At 36.1% G+C, this 14,660-nt stretch overlaps 1 protein-coding gene across 1 annotated transcript in view; it reads right to left on the reverse strand.

Moving 5' to 3' along the window:
- MALRD1 (MAM and LDL receptor class A domain containing 1) overlaps positions 1-14,660 on the reverse strand; it is a 1,015,998-nt gene that overhangs the window by 202,447 nt on the left and 798,891 nt on the right. The window contains exon 35 of the mRNA XM_007504899.2: positions 4,498-4,761. Coding sequence (XP_007504961.2) covers positions 4,498-4,761 — 264 coding nt within the window. The remainder of the gene's footprint in view (positions 1-4,497; positions 4,762-14,660) is intronic.

Raw genomic sequence — 14,660 nt, forward strand, 5'->3', positions numbered from 1 at the left:
GACATGTTGCTTTCCCTATTATTGTAAAAGCACAACTAAATAATGTGCACATTAAAAAAACTTTTACTAAAATAATGAAAATATCATTTAAATACTATGCTTTGGGGCAGCCAAGTGACAGGATAGAGCACCAGGCTCACAGTTAGGAAGACCTGTGTTCAAAATCTGACCTCAGATACTTAGAAACTATCTGACTCTAGTCAAGTCCCTTAACCCTGTTAATCTCAGTTTACGCATTTGTAAAATTAGGTGGAGAAGTGTATTAGAAAAGGAGGATAATTTATACCCAAGGGGTTCAGTCTTTCAGTATTGAGAGGGGGGAAAGAGAAGAGACCCCCCTTCTCAAAGCAGGATTCAAGGGAGATAGCTGATGTTTAGAGTTGACTTAGAGAAAGGAGAGGGGGGTTTGAAGGTTTTCCACCTCCTGCCTTCCATCCTTAGTTAAAGCTGCTCTCCCCAATTCGCTCTTATTCCTCTTGTCCCACCTCTACTACTTGAGACCAAAGGGTCTCCCCTTGATCTGTCCATTCACGCTCTGCTTGGGGAAAAGTTAACTATTTAATGTCAACTCAATCAAGGTAATACAAAGGAATATCTAGCAAGGAAAAGAATGGGAAACAGAAGTGGGGAAAGGGGGTCCCTGTCACTATCTAAACCCTTTCCCCTCCATCCTCAAGTTTGGGGGGGACTCAGGCCTTGGCAGCCTGAGTCTCGTGAGAGAAAGTCAGGTTGACTCACCCTTGGGCAACAGGAACTGAGGTAAAGTCTGCTCTGGTTTCTCTTCAGAAAGTCCCTTCAGTTGGGAAATGTTGCAGGGAAAGATTTCTAGTCACCAGCAGGAAAAGTGGGTAGCCTTCAGGAGAAAGTCTTTTCTTCACTCTCTCCCTTCAGCTTCTCAAGACTGAGACTACTCCTCTACCAGCCAGAGTCCAGATTCCAATCCCTTGAGGTCCCTCCCCCTTTGAGGCGGTCAATTTCACACACTCTTCAGCTAGCACCTTTTTCTTTAGTGCCAGCCTCTGTCACAGAAGAAAATGGCAAAGGACTCCATTATCTTTCCCAAACAAAGCCAAAATGGGGCCACAAAGAGTTGGACTTGACTTAAACTACTAAACAATGAAAACAATAAGGATTTGAGATGCAAATAATGATATCTTAAGCTATTATCCATAAATTTACATAATATCAACCACTGCAAATGTACTCCCCTTCATGAAATACCAGTAAATACGAAATAAAATGAATGCATGAAAGTGGTGAACTATCTCTCTTTTGATCTTCTGTTTTTGTTTTTCTTTGTAAGATGTATGCATACCCAATATGAAAAAAGAGCCAGATAAAAGTGATTCCCCACAGTCCCAGATAGTATTCATTGATCATCACAACATATTAGAGGTGGAAAAAAGCTTAAAGCTAATTTATTTTAGCCCTCTCAAATGATAGCTGAGTAAACAGAGTCCCAGAGCAGTTAAATGACTTTACTACTGTCAGAGAATTATTTTGTGTTGGAACTGGGATTAGAACAAATTGTTACAAGGAGGGAAAATCATTAAACCAGATTTTCTAAGCAAAAAGTTTTTCTGCTATAAAGATTAAAACAATTCCAATACCACAGTCACTTTTTTCAGTTCAGAATCAGAGGACATGTGTTCTTATTTAAATTTTACCATATAAATGTCATTTACTTCACTAGAGGAGGGTAAGACTTGTAGTTTTGTGTCTCTGACACTGACCAAATATTTTGATATAAGTAAATATTTAATATGCCCTGTTTCATTCATTCTCTAGGATGCAGTTCTTATATCTATAAAAAGAAATTATATTGAATTAGACAGTCTCTAATAGTCTATATTCTCTTAAATTCATGAAGCTATGAGCCTTGAGGGGAAAAAGAGAACAGTAATAAAAAAAATTAGTGATGAGGAGTCAAAAGTCCTAGACTCAAGTCACTTTATCTCCAATGACATCATTCTTTCATCTATAAAACAAGGAGTTTGTATTAGATATGATGATTCTAAAAGCCTCTTCCTGTTGTAACATTTTACAAATATTATTTCTGTTCAAATGAAAACTGCTATTTATATTTAGATCTGAATACCTGTCAATTTTGGGGGAGTTTTTATAAACTGTAAAGATTTTATAGCAGAAAAATAACTATATAATATGAATATATTTTAAAATAATGTTGGCTCATTCTACAAAATGTAATAGCTGGAATTTTGTTTTATGTGTAATAAAAAGCCTTTAAAATACCAGCTCATGCTGATGCTAGGAAAGGATTTCTATGACCATCATGTGTCCTTGAGTCACTCTATGGCTTCAAGATGCTTTTCCAGATCAAAAACAAGAAGTGCTATTTTTTCTAAACCCTTACCTTCCATCTTAGAATTAATTCTGTGTATTGGTTCTATGGCAGAAGAGTAGTAAGGCTAGGAAATGTGGGTTAAGTAACTTGTTCAGGGTCAGATAGCTAGAAAATGTCTGAGGTCAGATTTGAACCCAGGATCTCTGGTCTCTAGGTCTGACTCTCAATAAACTGAGTTACCAAGTTGCCCCCAAGTGCTATCTATTTCTATGGGTGGATGGATAAGTATTATGTTCATTCTCTGATGCTTTTGTACTCTATTATTCTAATAGAATTATGTATAAACTTTCAGTCTCCTATATAGCCCTCTCTGTAGACAATATGGATGAGATTATTTATTATTACCAAAATAACTTTCACCTCATAATGATAACTCCAGCTTAGCCAGAAACTAATCAGCTTCTATTGAATGGATTAGCATCTCCATCTTGGGATAGGACAATAATAACACCCTACAAAAAGCCTTCTACTTTGTCAATAATATATTATTTTCCCCAGAGTCTGAAGTCAATGGCATCCATCACCAGTTAAGCCACATTCAAGATCTGGTTGGATCAGAGCAACCTAGAGGCTAAAATATGCCATTCCTCTCTTCTACCACACTTTGCTTTATAAAAATCTGTCTCTTTAGGAGAATAACACAAGATTTGACAAAACTAATTACATTGTGTAGGAAAATACATTTTACAAAACTTTATAACATTTTGTAAGTTTATAAAAAATTTGGCAAAACGAAATGTATTATGGGAAAAATAAACCAGATGAAAACAAGAAGATCAGATCATTGTCTTTCTTATTAAATCAATGTAGTGCATTGGAAACCATAACTAAAGAAAAGGACATCAGGGAAAACTATATACCATATTTTCCTTGCCAATGAGGAATTTGAGGCATATTTCCTACTCAGTTAACATTTATTCTTCTTCCAATATCTATTTCTAGCTCATGATCCTTGTCCTGAGATTCCCATGCATTGGGCTTCCACTGGCAAAGAGTAGGTAATTAATGAATAATTTATTAGTGAATGATTGAATTATATTATATTGTTCATGACACCACCAAAATTCTTCTATTTCTAATCATTTTGAAATTTTTGTTCTCATTTGCCACTAATTATGTACCATATTTATATTACATTATCAGTCTTCCCCTAAAATACATTATTAAAACTCTTTAGTCTCCTGTGCCTAAAGTATTTTGGGGCAGAGAGGAAGGAAGGAAAAATGTATTTATTGAGTGCCTCTACTAAACACTGCAGATAGTATTGAATCTTATTCTTGCAACAATTCAAAGTGATATGTGCACATTTTTATTCCCATTTTTCACTTGAGGAAATTCCAGCAGACAAATTTGCTCAGGGTCACATAGCTAGTAAGTGTATGAGACTGGATCAGATTCCTAACTCTAGGCCCAGCGCTTCAGAAGTCTCCACTGTTTCATGATCAATTTAGAGGTTCAACTATGACCTTTACCACCTTCTGGCCCCTCCTCCTTCCAGGTCCAATAAACACATATATTCCATTATTGAATCCTCATGGGAATATGATTGCACATAATAGTTTCCCCTTAAACCTAGTCCTTGGATAGTTTTGCCAATCTTTTTTTAATATGTCAATGGGTCAGGCTTTACAACTTTCTCAATGAATTCATTACCCTGCCTTTTTTCTCAAGTAGGTAATTACTGTTTATTGCCTACTCTTTTGACCATCTAACACTGAAGACAAAGAAGGAATAATTTTCCTTAAATTCTTCATCTAACTGTAATATCTGAAAGCAACTGTCTCCCAAATCTTAAAAAGAAACAAAATTTACCCCAATATAAGTTTTAAGAGCATCACAAGTTTCTCTAAAACCATAGAATAGAAGTTTTTCAGACTAATTAGGTACAAACTATAATCCTTTCCTATATGTGCCCCAAGGAACAAATATTTAATATGCACTATATTTAGCATTGACCTAAATAATAAAAAAAATGTGTTTATGTCTATGTGTATGTATACATGCATACACACACAAATGCAATTGCTTGTTCACTGAGGTTAGCACCATTGGAGTTTTTATTTTATCTGTCAATGTCTTTGTTTTTAATCATTTGGAAGCAGTGGAACAGTGCGATAGAGAAAGTAACTTACAGCAAGTAGATTCATCTTCATTAAATTGGCAGTCTGGTACTCCATCACATAGCAAGAGGGATGGAATGCATTCATTTGTTGAACACTGGAACTCCAGTTTTCTGCAGGGTTGAGGAGGTGACCCAGTAGGGCAATCCAACTCATCAGTTCCATCCATGCAATCTTCCTGTCCATTACATTTTCCAGACAGCGGCACACATTGGGGTGTATAAACACAGGGGAATTGATGAGCCTCACAGGGTGGTGGTAATGTTGTGACAGGGCCTAGGAAAAGGAGACAAGAAAACTACTACAATATCCATTATTAAAATATAATAGAATCTTTTTTTGTTTCTTAATCAATATTTATTATTATGGAAACAGAGGCAGTCATTAAGAAGACAAGGACTTAAATCTAGTTTCTGATATATACTAGCTTTACAGTCTTCAAGAAATCATTTAACCTCATAGTGCCCAAGTAACAGGTACCTCTTTAATACTTTAAATTAACTTGCTAATCCACATGGGTAGAGTTAGTTTCCTCATTGGGATTTCTTGCTGCTAATGAAATGATGAGTTCAATTTAAACAAAGGCAGAGAAATATGGACCCTTTAAGAATATTGTTGATCCTACATCATTGCAATTTTGGGTGTCATCCACTGCTGGTAACTGAGAAATTCAGATTCATTTTTTAAAAGTATAAGTACCATTAAAAAAAATAAAAAGGGGACTTCTGGGTAAACATGGCTGCAATCTAAGACGCCACACACTTCCTCTCCCTGGCACCGAACAAAATAGACTACATCAAAGGAGCATAAAAATCACCTTTGAAGGAACAGAAGGACTCCCCAGTACCCCAAAGAGGCGAAGGAGATTATTGAAGAAAATTGCCCACACGTTCTGGAACAAGGGGGCAAAATAGAAATAGAAAGGGTTCATAGAACATCCTCTATACTAAATCCCCAAAGACAACCCCCAGGAATGTAATTGCCAAATTCAAGAGCTTCCAAGAAAAGGAGAAAATCATACAAGAAGCCAAGAAGAGGAGCTTCAGATATAGGGGGGCTCCCATAAGGATCACACATGACTTAGCGGCTAACACACTAAGAGACGGCAAGGCATGGAACACGATATTTAGAAAGGCAAGAGAGCTGGGTCTCCAACCAAGAATCAACTACCCAGCAAAACTGACTATATACTTCCAGGGGAAAGTATGGGCATTCAACAAAATAGAAGACTTCCAAGCATTTGCTAAGAAAAGACCAGAACTTAGTGAAAAATTTGATATCCAAGCACAGAAAGCAAGAGAAACATGAAAAGGTAAATATGAAAGAAAGGGAAAAGGAGATAAATCTTATCTTTTTCTTTAAGCTAAACTCTCTTCTATAAGGACTACATTTACATCAAATTATATATATTAATATGTGGGGAAAATGTTTTGTGTAACTCTCAAAAATTGTATGCATCATAATAGTAGTTAGAAGAAACATGCATAGGGAAAGACTGGGGCATTAAGAAGATTTGGTGAAAGTGGGGGCAAAGAAAGGAAAAGGGAGGGGGGGAACCGTCGATAATACTAAGATACTAAGATTTACTTCACGAAATAGTGGCGAACTTAATAGAATGATTTTTCCCATATAAAGATACATATGGGAAGGGGAGGGGAAGAACTCTCATATGAGAAGGAGAGGAAGAGAGCATGAAGTGGAATTACTTAAACCTTGCTCTCAGTGAAATCAAATCTGAGAGTGAAGAACTTCTAGATCCAGATGGATCCTGAATTCTATCTTATCCAACAGGGCAAGAAAGAAAGGAAAATTAAGGAGGGGAGGGGGAAGGGAATATAAAAAAGGGAGGGAAGGAGAGGGGGGAGGGGAAAGGAGCATAAAAAGGTAGGGGCTAGAAAGGGAAGCATATCAAGGGAGGGGACTAGGAGGACTGACCCAAAGCAAATCACTGGTTCAAAAGGATATAGCTAAAGAAGAAAAGTCAGAACTAGGGGAAGATATCAAAATGCCAGCAAATCCACAAGTGACAATCATAACTTTGAACGTAAATGGGATGAACTCAGCCATAAAACGTGGACAAATAGCAGATTGGATTAGAACCCAAAACCCTACCATCTGTTGTCTTCAAGAAACACATATGAGGCGGGTCGATACTCACAAGTTTAGAACTAAAGGTTGGAGTAAGACCTTTTGGACCTCAACTGATAGAAAGAAGGCTGGAGTTGCAATCATGATATCAGACAAAGCCAAAGCAAAAATATACTTGATCAAAAGGGATAGGGAAGGTAAATATATTCTGTTAAAAGGGAGTATAGACAATGAGGAAATATCATTAATCAACATATATGCACCAAATGGTATAATATACTTAGACAAAATAATATACTTAGGAATCTATCTCCCGAGACAAACACAGGAACTATATGAACACAACTACAAAACACTCTCCACACAACTAAAACTAGACTTGAACAATTGGAAAAACATTAACTGCTCATGGGTAGGATGAGCCAATATAATAAAAATGACCATCCTACCCAAACTCATCTATCTATTTAGTGCCATACCCATGGAACTTCCAAAATTTTTTTTTACTGATTTAGAAAAAAGCATAACAAAGTTCATTTGGAAGAACAAAAGATCAAGGATATCCAAGGAAATAATGAAAAAACAATACAAAGGAAGGGAGCCTTGCAGTCCCAGATCTCAGACTATACTATAAAGCAGCAGTCACCAAAACAATCTGGTACTGGCAAAGAGAAAGAAAGGAGGATCAGTCGAATAGACTCGGGATAAGTGACCTCAGCAAGACAGTATATGACAAACCCAAAGATCCCAGCTTTTGGGACAAAAATCAACTATTTCATAAAAACTGCTGGGAAAATTGGAGGACAGTGTGGGAAAGATTAGGTTTAGATCAACACTTCATACCCTACACCAAGATAAATTCAAAATGGGTGAATGACTTGAACATAAAGAAGGAAAGTATAAGAAAATTAGGCGAACACAGAATAGTACACATGTCAGACCTTTGGGAAGGGAAAGACTTCAAAACCAAGCAAGACTTAGAAAGAGTTACAAAATGAAAAATAAATAATCTGGAATATATCAAACTAAAAAGTTTTTGTACAAACAAAACCAATGTAACTAAAATCAGAAGGGAAGCAACAAATTGGGAAACAATCTTCATAAAAACCTCTGACAAAGGTTTAGTTACTGAAATATACAAATAACTAAATCAATTGTACAAAAAAATCAAGCCATTCTCCAATGGATAAATGGGCAAGGGACATGAACAGGCAGTTCTCAGCCAAAGAAATCAAAACTATTAATAAGCACATGAAAAAGTGCTCTACTTCTCTTATAATCAGAGAGATGCAAATCAAAACAACTCTGAGGTATCACCTCACACCTAGCAGATTGGCTAACATGACAGCTATGGAAAGTAATGAATGCTGGAGGGGATGTGGCAAAGTGAGGACACTGATTCATTGCTGATGGAGTTGTGAATTGATCCAGCCATTCTGGAGGGCAATTTGGAACTATGCCCAAAGGGTGATAAAAGACTGTCTGCCCTTTGATCCAGCAATAGCACTGCTAGGTTTGTACCCCAAAGAGATAATAAGGAGAAAGACTTGTACAAGAATATTCATAGCTGCACTCTTTGTGGTGGCCAAAAATTGGAAAACAAGGGGATGCCCATCAATTGGGGAATGGCTGACCAAATTGTGGTATATGTTGGTGATGGAACACTATTGTGCTAAAAGGAATAATAAAGTAGAGGAATTCCATGGAGACTGGAACAACCTCCAAGAAGTGATGCAGAGCGAAAGGAAATCATTATACACAGAGACTGATACACTGTGGTACAATAGAAGGTAGTGGACTTCTCCATTGGTGTCAATGCAATGTCCCTGAACAATCTGCAGGGATCTAAAAAATATTATCCACAAGCAGAAGATAAACTGTGGGAGTAAAAACAATGAGGAAAAGCAACTGCCTGATACAGGAGTGGAGGTGATAGGACTGAAGAGAGACTCTAAATGAACACTCTAATGCAAATACCAACAACATGGAAATGGATTAGAAACAGGAACACATGTGATAATCAGTGGAATCGTGCGTTGGCTAAGGGAGAGTGAAGGGTGGTGGGGGGAGGGGGGAGGAAAAGAAAATGATCTTTGTTTCCAGTGAATAATGCTTGGAAATGACCAAATAAAGTAATGTTAAAAAAATAAAAATAAAAAATAAAAAAGGACCCTGATTCTAATCCTGACTCTGTCTTTTTACTTTTGTTACCAGAGGCAAGCTACTTACATTTTCCAGGCCTATATTTTCTTATCTGTAAAATGTGGGGTTGACATAGATGACTTCTAAGATCCTCCTATCTCTAAAACTATGAACCTATAAGCTTTTAGTATTTGGAAATTATCTCTAGTATAGGTTCTTCAAGTCTATAAAATTACCATCTGAGAGTAAAGTCAATGTCCTTTTTTTTCCCCTGGTATCTATGGAATGATTTGGTAAATTAGTGTCACTACACTAAATGGAAACCAAATAGTTTGATGTGGATTGTGTGGTTTCTAGGGTATGTGATTCAACCTCTAGGAGGATAGGCTTTTACAAAGTTTTTCACAAGGTTGGACCATCACACTATTGGCATGAATAGAATTTTGTCACCTTGTATGTTGCCCATTGGATTTGGATGACCTATTATGAGTTTGCTTCCAATTTGCACAACAGAAGTATTGATGACCAAACTACCCAGGAACAGAACAATCTATTAATCACTCTTCGTCAAGTGAGCAAAGCCATTTTACCCATTGAACAGTGGTATTGAAATGGATATTCCTACATGGATTGATCTGGGTAAAAGTCACAGTTCCAATTGTTTTCTGACTTTCTTGTTCATAAATGGACACAATTTGCTTACTGATTTGATGTTAGTAGTGCTGTTGGTATGGGCAAGAAAGAGGAAATATGGCAAACCAAGGGAATATACTTGAGAGTATTCTTTACTAATTATATTTGTGAATTACATTAAAATATGAATATAATTTTGACTTTTATGTACCTAGATCTTATAGTTAACTTTCATGAAGATGTTGATCTTTACATCTATATCTATATCTGTAAAATCCATATCTATATCTATGTCTAAATCCATCCAATATCTATAATGTGCTTTGAATTCTTGGTAGCCATAATAGTGGTTATAGATTTTCATTAATGCATCCAGACTCTCTTGTCTTATGATAAAATGAGAGAAGAATCACAGAATCTCAGCATTGAAAAAGACCTCAAGGGCTATATAGTTCAAACTGTGTCTGAACAAAAATTTCCCCAATCATATATAAATGGTAATCTAGCTTGAAAATCTCTAGTGAGATCACTTCTGCTTAAGGTATCCAAGATTGCAGAGTAAGGAACATTCCAAATTCACCCCAATCCACCTCCAAATACACACACACACACACACACACACACACACACACACACTCAGATACAACTCCTTGAAACAAATTTTGGAGACATAACCAACAAAAGACAGTAAAGCAGAGTTTATTCCCCCCCAAAATTGTAAAACAATAGCAGGAAGTAACTATCATCTTGTTGGGGCCAGAAGAAAAAGCAGTAGAAATATCAGCACAAGCCTAGCATGTACAGAAGAGCATGAGAAATAGTTTTGTGCAAGCATATTCTGAAGAGCTTGAGGAATGGCCTGGTATAAGCAAAGTCTAAGTGGCTTAAGAAACAAAAAGCACATCCTGAGGGGTTTGAGGACTGGTCAAGTGTAAGCACCCTTCAGTGAAAGCATACCTAGGGGAATACTCAGTGAAAGTATCGAATCCAATGTTCACAAAACCAGGAGAAGCTGGTAGCTAAAGTGTAGAATCCACCTAAATTTCCATGTGACACTCAGAAAAAAAAAAACAAGGATGATGCTCTCTGCACCTCAGAAATGGAGCTGAATGTCAACATATAGGCAAGTTAACAAAAAAAACAGCCCCCTAAATTGAGCAAAAGACAAAGAATAAATCTGTTCCTGGACAACTATTTTCGCAAAAGAGAAAACCAAAATGCAAGCTTAGAAGAGTGCAACAGTGACAAAATCAAAATGCATGAAGACTCAAAGACAAATATGAAATGATGGCAGGTCCAAATTAACTCCTAGAACCCCTTACTCTCCTTAGAATTGGTACTGTGAAAGAGGGAAGTGCCAAAATGAATGGAAAAGATTGGATTTGAAAAGCTGTCTCAGAAAAAAAAGATGAAATGGAATCCTGTTGCCATCAGGGAAAGGGATAGAACATTCCAGCCAAGTTAAAACTGGTGCAGTTGAGAACTGCTGGGTTCTTTTTCTCTCCTTGGCTTGAAGAGGAAAGGAACAAAAACCCCTTGCTGAGAAGACAACCTATATCCATTAATCCTTTGCTGAGAAACAAAAGTCTCATGCCATTCATCAGTGATATTAGGATAGAGACTTTTCCCTTAGGGGAAGGCAAGAGTTTATCCTGAAGAAGATTTATACCAACCATATCTTTGAGACAAGGAATACCAACATCTTGAGCTCACCAAGATATTAAAATAGTCTGGGATGTCCCAGACTCCTGATTCAAACCCCCTAAACCCATCTGTAGAGGGGAAATAGTCAAGGACTTCCTGTTTCCTCTACACTCATTATACCTCAACCCTTTTACCCAATAAATAGATATTTTTGGTTCCACTGAATACTTAATCATCTTCAGTGTGCTAGGGGGGGGAATTACAAAACACATCAACTAAGAAGAAAGAGACTGAAGGGGATTTTCACTTACCCTTTGGCTCTAGTCAGACCTGAAGCCATAGTCAAACAGCTCTGCCTGGGGAAGGGGACTAAGAAATGGTGCTACCTTTTATCTATTCCCACTTTCCCAAGTATCTGTCAACAATTTGATTCCTACTTGAGTTCCCCACCAGTACAGTACAAAGCAGAAATAACATCCATACTCAGCTATAGAAATCAATCTCACTTTGCAGTAAAGTAAGAAAGAAAGGGGAAATATGAAAGGGGGGGCAGATAAAAGGGAGGGTAAACTCAGGGAGTTTGTAGTCAAAAGCAAAAACATATGTGAACAGAGAAAGGCTTAAAGGAGAGGAAGAGAATAGAAAAAATAAACTGGAGGAAATCATCCAATTAGTAATCATCACTATGAAAGTGAATAAAATGAACTCACACACAAATAGAAGAGGATGGAAGAATGATTTAAAAACCAGAATATCACAATATACCTTCTAAAAGAAACATTTAATTCAGGTAAGAAAAAAATAGCATAGTGAGGAAAGGTAAAAGGATGGAACTTCAGAGAGTTATTTTCCTGTCTGAATTTCTCTTATTTCCTTTGTTTAGGAAGCTTTTTTCTTCACTGAGTTCTTCTAATCTTTTTACTTTTCTATCTTTTTCTTTTCTTTTTTTTTCTTCTAAGTCTCTCATTTTTTTTGAGCTCTTTCAGTTTATTTGGGGCCTGATATCTTCTCACCTCTGCCTTTTAGGCTTCACATAGTACTCTTTTGTCATTGTGGTCCTCTTTCGAGTTTGCATTTTGGTCTTCTTGGTTGCTAAAATAACTTTCCAAGGTCAGATCTTTTCTTTATTAAATTGGGGGCTTTTTTGTGAACTTGCCTATATGGTGAAGTACAATTCCACTTCTAGGATGAAGTGAATACAGTCCATGGGTGCCACAGGTACTAGATTTAGCTGGATTCCACTCCTTAGCTTCTGGCTCTCCCTTTTGTTTGTTGTAAGTTCCAGGGTTGTTTCTGTTGCTGAGAGATCCCCTGTGTGTGCTTTTGGCAGGCCACTATAATATCCTTTGCATGTGCTTGCACCAGGCTAATTCTCATGTGGCTAGTTTCACTGTTCTCCTCTTTTACTCCAGTGAAATGGGTCCTTCCTTTTATCTCTCTACATTTTCTTTGGCTGAGACCCTGATTCATTGTTTTGTTGGTTATGCTGCTCCAAAAATTTTGGGGTGGCTTTTTTTTTCCTTTTGTGTATTTTTAGAGGTGGTTTGGGAGATCTCTGAACATTCCTTACTCTACTGTCTTGGATCAAAGGCTGAAGTAGAATCTATTATGCATGAACTAAAGTTTTAAAAAGCAAGGATAGCAATTATGATCTCAGACAAAGGAAAAATGAAAAATTGATCTACTTAAAAGAAAGGATACTTATAAGAAAGGATACTGCATCTTAACCAAAGGAAGAAAAGAACATAATATTAATATTAAACATATATGTACAAGTAGCATAGTATCCAAATTAATAAAGGAGAAGATACATGGGTTACAAGAGGAAATAGACAATAAAAGCATATTAGCAGGAAACATTAATCTTCCCTGCTCAGAAGTAGAAAAATCAAACCAAAAAAATTTAACAAAAAATTTTGGAAATATAATTTTGGGAAAGTTAGATTTGATAAATCTCTGGAGAAAACTGAATGGAAATAAAATGCTTTTGTTCAGCAGTAAATGGCACTGTTACAAAAATTGACTAATAGAACATAAGAGGCTCACAACAAAATGCAGAAAATTAGAAATATTAAATGTATCCTTTTCAGATCACAATGCAATAAAAAATATACTCAAAAAAGGGCTGCAGGAAAAAATAAAAATTAATAGGAAACTAAATAATCTTATCCTGGAGAAATGATTGGTCAAAAAACAAATGACAGAAACAACTAATAATTTCATCAAAAATTATGACAAGGAGACAACATGCCAACATAGGGGGTATATAGCCAAAAAAAGTACTTATGGAAATTTTTATATCCCTAAAGTCTTATGTCAACAAAAAGAAGGAACATTTTTATAACAAATGTCTCTGACAAAGACCATATTTCTTGTATTTAGAAAAAATTGAATCAAATTTATAAAAACACAAAGCATTCCTCAATTTATAAGTGGTCAAAAATATGAAGAGGCAATTCTTACATGAAATTAAAATTATATTTAGTCATATTAAAAAAATGCTAAAAATCATTAATTAGCGAAATACAAAGTAAAACATTTTCAACGTACCAACGCACATCTATAAGAATGGATGATATAATAAAAAAGGAAAATAATAAATGTTGAAAATGATGTGACAAAATGGGGACCCTAATTCATTTTTGGTAGATATGTATATTGATTCAGCTCTAATGGAGAACAATTTGGAACCATGGCCAAAGGACCAAAAATCTGTGCATACCTTTGGCCCAGCAATATCTCTAGTAAGTTTGTATTCCAGAGATCAAAAATAGGCAAAAAGGACCAATTTGTACCAAAATATTTATAGCAGCTTTTATTTGTGGTGGCAAAGAACTAGAAAATTAAGGGATGTGCATCAATTGGGGAATGGCTGAGCAAGTTATAATATATGATTGTAATGAAATACTATTATTCCATAAGAAATAATTAAAAAGATTATCACTAAAAAACCTGCAAAGTCTTATATGACATGATGAAAACTGAAGTGAACAAAACCAGGAGAATGCTGTACACAGTATCAGCAATAAAGTATGATGATCAACTGTGAATGACTTAACTATTATTAGCAGAGTTAGGAACCAAGACAACTCAAAAGGATTTATGACAAAATATGTTAACCACTGCCATAGAAGCAACTGACAAAGTCTGAATGCAGATGGAAGCATACCATTCCTTCTCCACTTTATTTATTCCATGATTTTTTCTCTGATATATATTTTCTTTCATAAATTTATGAATAGAGAAATCTATATTATATGATAACATGTATGGAATATTATTTTAAATGTGGTCTTAAGGAGATTAGATAAATGGGAGGGATGGAGAGAACATGTATCATGAAATGCCAGAAAAATATTTAAAATTATCTAGAAAAAAATTGAAATAAAAGAAGACACTAGGGACTTCTGAGCTAAGATGGCTGCAGTGTAGAAGCAAGGGACTTCCTCTCCTCACCACTGACCAATATAAAATGCCTAAAAAGGAGAAAAAAATCAGATGAGCAAAAGGGCTCCACTGTAGGATTCAGTCTTGAGATTAGGTGGAATCTAAGCATTTTCACTCTATCAGGGGATTAAATAACTCCCACCGAAGTCCAAGCTGGTCAAACCTTCCTCATTCCACATACCACACCAGAGTTAGAGCCAGTATGCCAGAATCAGAGTGAG

This window comes from Monodelphis domestica, chromosome 5 (genome assembly GCF_027887165.1).
Source record: "Monodelphis domestica isolate mMonDom1 chromosome 5, mMonDom1.pri, whole genome shotgun sequence".
NCBI lineage: Eukaryota > Metazoa > Chordata > Mammalia > Didelphimorphia > Didelphidae > Monodelphis > Monodelphis domestica.